The 7,618-nt window shown below is 32.2% G+C and overlaps 2 protein-coding genes across 5 annotated transcripts in view; one reads left to right on the top strand and one right to left on the bottom strand.

Moving 5' to 3' along the window:
• Positions 1-349: 349 nt before the first annotated feature.
• LOC105330542 (uncharacterized) lies at positions 350-6,869 on the bottom strand. The gene is made up of 10 exons (XM_011432302.4): positions 6,663-6,869; positions 5,541-5,658; positions 3,943-4,062; positions 3,428-3,499; positions 3,147-3,207; positions 2,749-2,864; positions 2,237-2,345; positions 1,809-1,864; positions 1,257-1,434; positions 350-727 (listed from the first exon to the last, which is right to left on the bottom strand). The coding sequence occupies exons 1-10, from the start codon at positions 6,761-6,763 to the stop codon at positions 711-713; spliced, it is 948 nt and encodes a 315-aa protein (XP_011430604.3). The 5' UTR covers positions 6,764-6,869; the 3' UTR covers positions 350-710.
• A 79-nt stretch (positions 6,870-6,948) lies between these two features.
• The window catches only part of LOC136273967 (serine-rich adhesin for platelets-like), a 28,842-nt gene continuing 28,172 nt past the window's right edge, over positions 6,949-7,618 (top strand). For 3 of the 4 annotated variants that reach the window (XM_066079797.1, XM_066079792.1, XM_066079795.1), the window contains exons 1-2: positions 6,949-7,121; positions 7,446-7,494. The gene's annotated coding sequence lies outside the window, so the exon portion shown is untranslated. The remainder of the gene's footprint in view (positions 7,122-7,445; positions 7,495-7,618) is intronic. The other variant, XM_066079793.1, reaches the window with a different exon arrangement.

Below are 7,618 nucleotides of genomic sequence, written 5' to 3'. Positions count from 1 at the left end.
TTTGGATTTTTAAAATAAATTTGATTCCAAAAAATTGTGAAGTGGTGTACAAGGCTCGGAGGTTAGAAAAAACCTTGTAAAATCTACCGGTTTGCGTTGCATTTTGCAATATTTTCATCCACAAGGTATCCCATACTGTTTTTTACGAAAATTGATTGTAACTCCCATTGTCTTCTTACTATCATAAAAATATATAATGTGACTACCCCATAATCTATTCAGGTGATAAAGGACTTAAGTGCCTGTAAATTTTACTACATGGAGGGGGGGGGGGGGGGTCACAAGCTTGCATCATAGAAGGAAGAAGTTGAGAAATATTTAAGTTTATAATTTATTTATGATGTTCAATTTATAAAATGGAAAATATTCTCCCGTTATTCTATCAATACAAGAAAAGACACACACAAACACATCCCTTATTCTGGCAATGCATCTGTAATCTATTATAAATATAATAAAACCTCAAATTGTTTCATTCATACAGAATTAGCTGCCAATGATGCTTTTCTTGATCACACTTCAAAATTGGTAAATTATTTGCCAATGGAATTCAGTGAAAGAACATTGGAACAATTGGTTCCTATTGTCTTGTCCGTTTGCTGACATCCATGGAACTTGATAGAGACTTCAAGGATAGGACTTAGATGTTGTCCGTTTCACAGACTGGGAATCCTTGATATTCAAAAGTTAACAGCTTCCAATGAATGTCTTCAGGATACTGAGTTGTCTGTAACCAATTGAACAAATTATAAATGTAAATTTTGTAAGCACTATATTATTATTCTTTGAAAGATGCAGTTTCATATCTGCAATGGGGTGAGCAAACAAATTAGGTAACACACATCAGGGCATGGTGAACATTTGAATCATTAACTTGAAAAGCATATTCTGAAGAGAGTTATAGCCCCTTGTCCTCAAACTTGGTAAAGTAGCTGTATAACTGACACATTCATACAATGAGATAAGACTGTTGTATATTAATGCAAGACTGTACATTTGTACAGAAAAAATGAATAGACAAAGTTTCCATTTAAACGTTTTCTTACAATATGACCAAAGTTTTGTTTAATGAACAGAAGCCTAATACATGTAATTCTAAATTTCTTTTGTTGGTGTTCAATTTTCACATTTCATAACAAAAATAATATTGTGATATCAAATTTTGAATACCAGGAACATGAATATTAACCTTTTTGTGGTAGAATCATAGAAATGGAGAAAAAGAATGCACTCACGTAATAAACAGACTCACATACCACCTATTTTACTGGTACCTTCCTCATCTTGGCTAGATGCCCTGCTGTGGATTATTGTTGAAGGGAATCGGCTTGATGCTCGGTTTCGTGAGAGAGGACGTTGACTTGAGGGAGGGGATGTAATAGGAGCCATCACTTGTCCAAGTATGGAGGCAAAGTACATAAAACTAAGCAACATCTGACCAAAAAAGGGAATTTTTACAAACTTAATATAATTATGTATACCATAACTGGTTTTCATTTTGTATTTTGATAAAAAGCAAATTAGAATTAGACCTTTTATCTAGCTACTCATTAATTTGCCTGCTCTGTTTATAACCTATGAACGTGACAATTATTTGAGTGATTAATAAGTATTTGACATATCGATGTTGGGCCAAATAAAGTATGTTGTTTTTTTAAGGGGGCTTTAAAGGTTTTTTCATTTATTACTTTAGATGTAATACTGAATTAGACAATTTCTCATCAACACCTAACTTTGCATTTTGACAACAAGGTATAACTTGTTATAAAAATAGTATTACTTCTTCGTTTATAAAAAGTGTGTATTACCTGGAAAGACACACAAATATAGTTGTACCATTTATTGGGGGTAACTTCTGCTGTTCCTAAGAAAAGAATATAAAATCAACATAATATCAGACACATTGTTTACAGAGAAATATATCAAAAGTAAGTCCTTAATCTCCCACTTGTTGTCTCAGTTACTCATCTGAAAGTGGAAACTGGACCCATAATATTATAATTTTTTAATTGCAAAGAGCTTCAAGTTGTCTCTTTTGGTTGATCAATAAAGCCCCCCCCCCCAAAAAAAAACCCCAAAACAAAACAAAACAAATAAACTATGGATAATAGCATTATTTTCAAAATAAAAAAAACAGGTAATTTTTTAAAAGAGATATTTGCCAAAATGTTGTCCGATTCAAACTATAACCAATATTAAGTTCAATGGATTAAATTTCGTATTTTCGTAATCTTACCACAAAGAGTGGCTGTTGACACAGAGAAGTAGAGAAACTGGCAGTACATCTCGACAATAAGGGCTGGGTCTTTCCAGGTTTCCTCACGGACAAACTTCCAAGAATCTGGCTATATACAACATACAGAAACGATTATTATTTGTATTTTCTCACATTGCACCACATGTTACATACAAATGTACTGTCCTTGAATTTTTTTTAATATCTGAGCTAGGTCAGTGATTCCATATCAAAGACACAAATACTTAAAGACATTTACCAGGTTTTTTTCAAATTTCTTTTAAAAAATACATAAAACTAACCATTATCTGGTAATAATTAAAATTTGTGGTAGTTTGTTTGAAGAGTTTAACATTATATTTTTCAGCAGTTGGATTTTTGTCATAACAATCTTCTAATCGCGATATGAAATTACATTGTCTCAATATATTTTGCAAAACCTTTTTCCCAACAATGCATTTATAATATTGAGAAAAAGTTAACATGATCAGTACTTTGTCTTTAAAACTCACTTGAAGCCTCTTTGTAAGTGTGTAGATTCCAGAAAACACAAGGATAGCTGCTACATAGGACTGAGCCAGCAGAAGCCCGCTCACTTCTTTAAGAAACAACTGTTTCACCAACTTCACTGCAATGACGACAGTTTAGATTGACATGTACATGTATCTTACTACCGATTGACATGCACATATTCAATTTATCATTGATCCCTTTTTTCTGTTTCACATAATTTGAAAAAATTAGGCAAATTGTCATTTTATGCACTTAATAAAAATTCTAATTGCAATTGATACCAAACAGTGGTTGCGAAAAATCTAATTGCAAATTTAAATGGATATACATACTGTTACAGTATCTTTCGTTCCTGACATGTTTTATTTTATATGTATTTTGGGTAGTCAATTCTTACCTGAACTTATAAGAAGCACAACTAGATTTAACACCTGCAGCAAAATCATGGTCGAACAACTCTACAAAATGCAATGTTTGATGTAATTATATTGGTATAAACTCAAATTGAACAACATAATACATGTATATGCAATTTGTACCTAGTATTCATTTTATCAAAAAGTAGAAGGCTTATAAGTCTTGAAACACACAATAAACAAAGATCCCAGATTTTCTTAAACAACCAAATGTACTACATGTAACAATAATTACTAGTGTATACTTAGAAAATCTACTTACCACAACAAACACTATATAGTCATCTTTCTCTGGCCACACATCAATCAAAGTTTGTATCAGGAGATTAAACCCCTGGAATATACAAATAAACTCTTGATATATAAAATTGCATCATGTATCTCATTTTTGCAAAGCACTTGAAGTGTCACAAATTTAACAAGCAAACAGTGATGTTGCAGTGTCTATTACATCTGTATGTATCTGAATATCAAGAAAGTGGTAAATAATAAACCTGCTGCTGTCAAAGTATAGTTAAAAGTGCAACAAGAGGTTAATTATGTAGCTGAATGAACAACATGTGGTACTCAGTGCAAAAATGTGCAAGTGGTATACAATTTAGCTAAATGTGTGACAAATTGTAAAGAATATATGTTACAAGAGGTGTAATTTGTAGCAGCATGCAGAAATATGGAGCAAATGCATGGTAGTTGAAAACATTTTACCTTAGATGCACAAGTGTTATTAATTAGTTGTCAAATTATAAATGTACTACAGCCAAATGATACATAACGCACCTGAAGCACCAATGTGAAAATAATGATCCTCAGCCCTGTCACTTTGTCCAAGATTTTATCAAACTTTCTTTTCAGGATATGTCTGCAGCCAGTCTGGCTTCTCTCTGCTGTGCTATCACTCTGTAAGTTACATTCAGACAAAAGGCATTTTATTCTCAGCTATAGACACAAAGATAATTTCATATCAGTATCTTAAAGAATTTTATTCAATAATCTATACAATCAATGAATTCTAACATATGGTACTAAAACAAATAATGTGATCACTAAATCTTGCATGAGGGTGAAAAATGTCTACAGCATGTGATGTCTATACATGAACCATCCAGGAAGGGATCTATATATTCATGGGAAAGGACATCACCTGTTCAAAGATTTATGCATAGAATTGAAGGGCAAAATACCTTTTTAAAAGGATTTTTTTTAATAGTCATGGTGAAATTTAAATATCTAAATAGATAGATAGATGTTTAAATTTCACCATGATTATTTACAAAAATCCTTTAGGCCAGCATTTTTTTATTTTTAGGTTTACAAACAACAAAATGATAAAGTTCCGTAGGAGGAGGAAATAAAAAAAAAAATCTCTTTTGACCAACAGTTTTTTTTATTTTTAGGTTTACGAACCACAAAATTGTAAAGTTCTGTAGGAGGAAAAAAAACCCTTTTATGACATCATCTTTATTCTAATAATATAATGAATGACAATGTCATGATAGTGGTGTGTAACTGCATCAAGTGTAGCATGTGAAAAGTATGTCATCTGTGTAACATATCACTGAAATAGTACAATAGAATATTAGACATACAGCTTTGATATTACATGTACATATAGCAATGTCAGGGGTGTGCAATTACAAAATTTGGCCACAAAGTTACTAGCCCAAGATTCAAAGTTACTAGTCAGACTATTGTCGGACATGTCAACATTTCATTTTATAAAAAAAACCCTAAATTTTATGTACATAAAGTCATAATGTTTTCTCCTGTATGATACTAGTATATAATTATTAATATACAAAATATTTATTACTTTCATGTTTTCTGCAGTAGACTAGTTTAAAAATATTCAACTTCATTGATCTCTCACATTTTATTTACAAAATTGGTTTGGGTGTTTATATGTGAGAAAACTCAAACATAACATTGTGAATGTGAACAGACTCTATAAAATCACTGCAACTATATGTGTGCATGTATTTTATCCTGTTTGATTTTCATGTACAAAGTTCAACTATGCAATTAATTATATAATGGTAAATTTTAATTGAAAATAATGGAAAATGCACAAACAATAATATGCAAAATATGATATTTTTTTTTTAATTCACTAGGCAGTTCACTTTAAAATGTGTTCATGAGAATAGTTACTGCAGAAATTTAAAATATCTCTAATACATATCTCTCTCTCTTTAATTAGATGGTTCATGAATATAGACATCACATGCATCAGACATTTATCACCCTCATGCAAGATTTAATAAGGAGAAATTATACACCTATTTACTGGCTATGAGGATAACAGCAAGTGAACTATTCATAAGCATTGCTCTTCTACGATATAAAAGCTTTAGAGATTATCTGGACAGCTCCAGTACCTGTGTGTGAGCTATTTCCTGTTCCCCCAGGTAGGTCCTCAGTAGAGCACTGGTCGCCTCTAGTTCATACACTAGTTTTGCTGTATCATACTGTGATAACTGGATAGTATTTCTGTTCCTGGTCAATGTAAAAAGTCATATTATTTCATTTTTTTTAAGGCTTTCAAGAAACTTCCTGCATATCATATAGTCATCATTCAATTATTATATATAAACTAACACAGTCATCTTCATTGCCAAGTGATATACAGTTTTCAGTATCATGTAAAACGCTCTGCTTTTATTCCTTTTTCTGCTCCCCTTTGTTGAAAACTAAGGAAGAGTGTAAAGTAATAGCATGTGCAGATTCAGGATCTGGGAAGTGTGATGAGATATTACAATTAAGTTTTGTGATTTTGTTTGCATTTTTTAAATTTCCCTTAATTCTTTCTGTCTCTCGATTTTTATATCATTCTGTCCAAACTTGGGTTTCAGCTCACTTTTTCATTACGATTTTAAGATGATGTGTACCTAATAAGATTAAGCTATCAATCAATTAATAGTTTAGGGTGTTTTTTTTATTTTTTAGATTTATCAACTAATGAAAAAATGTCCTTGAAAAAAAATCAATGTATTGGACATGGTCATGATGTTCATTTCTAGATATACTATTGCAATCATTATAATTTAGTTAAACAAGACACCACGCACATTTTCTTCAATGTTACAATCTGGTCAGGATAATTTTATGATTGACATTCAGATGAAAGGGAAAATATCCAAGATCGATCTATATCTTTATTGACAGCTAGTACAATATAATTTTTCAGAAGTGTTGGAAGAAGAAACTTGGACAGAATATACTGGGACAAATAAATCTTTAACAAACCTTACAAAAATTATGAGAGAAACTTATCTGTTCAATTTGTTGTGAATTTGAACAACATTTTAAAAGTTGATTATCACTCCCTATAGTTGTAAGTAATTTTAGTTGTAACGTTATGTAATCAGTAAAATTTGGGCATTGGGGTATAGCAGTTTTTAAGTCGGGCTTTTGTGGCCATTTTACTTGTATAAATATCTAAACAACTTAACAAGCCATGTTTTTCATCGACCATTCAGTCATGCAGCAGATGGTCATACCTGTATCTAACCCCCTCTTCCTCCTCCGTCCCATAACTGCCAATCAGTGGATCGTCAAGCTCTTCCCCGGTATGATCCCAAAGCAGTTCCTCTCGAGACATATCTCGCAGAGTTTAGTTGTTACCACAACGTGACTGCATTAGGATCCTGCATTGCACAGTTCACGGTTGTTTTGGTCGATCATGTGATCTTTTCTAATTTTAGACCCCATTTGAAACTTCTCGGATGTTTCCCACTTGTTGGCAAAGGTAATATAGAGGAATTCCGATTTCAATTACATCCCCCCTCTTTACATGATGAGGTAGAACGGATACGTGACCGAGATCTGATATATAATCACTGATAACAGGCCAATCGTCTAACGATTGTGATATGATTGTTAGCCCATTCATTATCATGCATATGGTTTTGAACTGTTCGAGTTGGCGCCGTTTATGAATAATATAAGTCAAACCCAAGGTAAAAAAAAAAAGTTCATCAAGAGAAATGTAGACTAAACTTCCTAGAGTATTTTTTGTTGTTGTTGAAAAAATCATGTTCTGGCGATTCTAATGTTGTAAATGTGCATATTCTGTACATGTACTGGCGTGCGACCAGTTCTCGCCGAGTACTGGTTGCACGCCAGTAGTGGCCTAAACTTCATATGCAAAATATTTTCTATGCAAGCATGCATAATAGCATTTCGAATGCAAGACCATTCATATATATAAACATGTACATATCAACATTCATTTTGTCTCGAAATGCTGCATGTTGAATGAAAATTATGTCCTGTATTCACAGGTGTAGAGAAATCTTGACTGCAGTCCGTCTTCTCCTGCCCAGTGATTGGGTTAGTATAATTAAGATGCAACACATACAATAGCTAATTAAATATAACATTATACTTTAATTGTAATATATAATGTACTATGCAGATGTGTTTGAATGCTATTGTCATTTATGTTATAACACAC

This window comes from Magallana gigas, chromosome 3 (genome assembly GCF_963853765.1).
Source record: "Magallana gigas chromosome 3, xbMagGiga1.1, whole genome shotgun sequence".
Classification (NCBI taxonomy): Eukaryota; Metazoa; Mollusca; class Bivalvia; order Ostreida; family Ostreidae; genus Magallana; species Magallana gigas.
This window is presented reverse-complemented; position numbering and strand designations above follow the sequence as displayed.

What these genes read in the sequence shown, in the direction of transcription:
- LOC105330542 (XM_011432302.4), bottom strand. Translation starts at nt 6,763, where the DNA reads ATGTCTCGAGAGGAACTGCTTTGGGATCATACCGGGGAAGAGCTTGAC. An exon ending in TGTGCTTCTTATAAGTTCAG is followed by an intron (nt 2,865 to 3,146) that starts GTAAGAATTGAC and finishes TCGTCATTGCAG; the next exon opens with TGAAGTTGGTGAAACAGTTG. An exon ending in ATATTTGTGTGTCTTTCCAG is followed by an intron (nt 1,435 to 1,808) that starts GTAATACACACT and finishes TTTTTTGGTCAG; the next exon opens with ATGTTGCTTAGTTTTATGTA.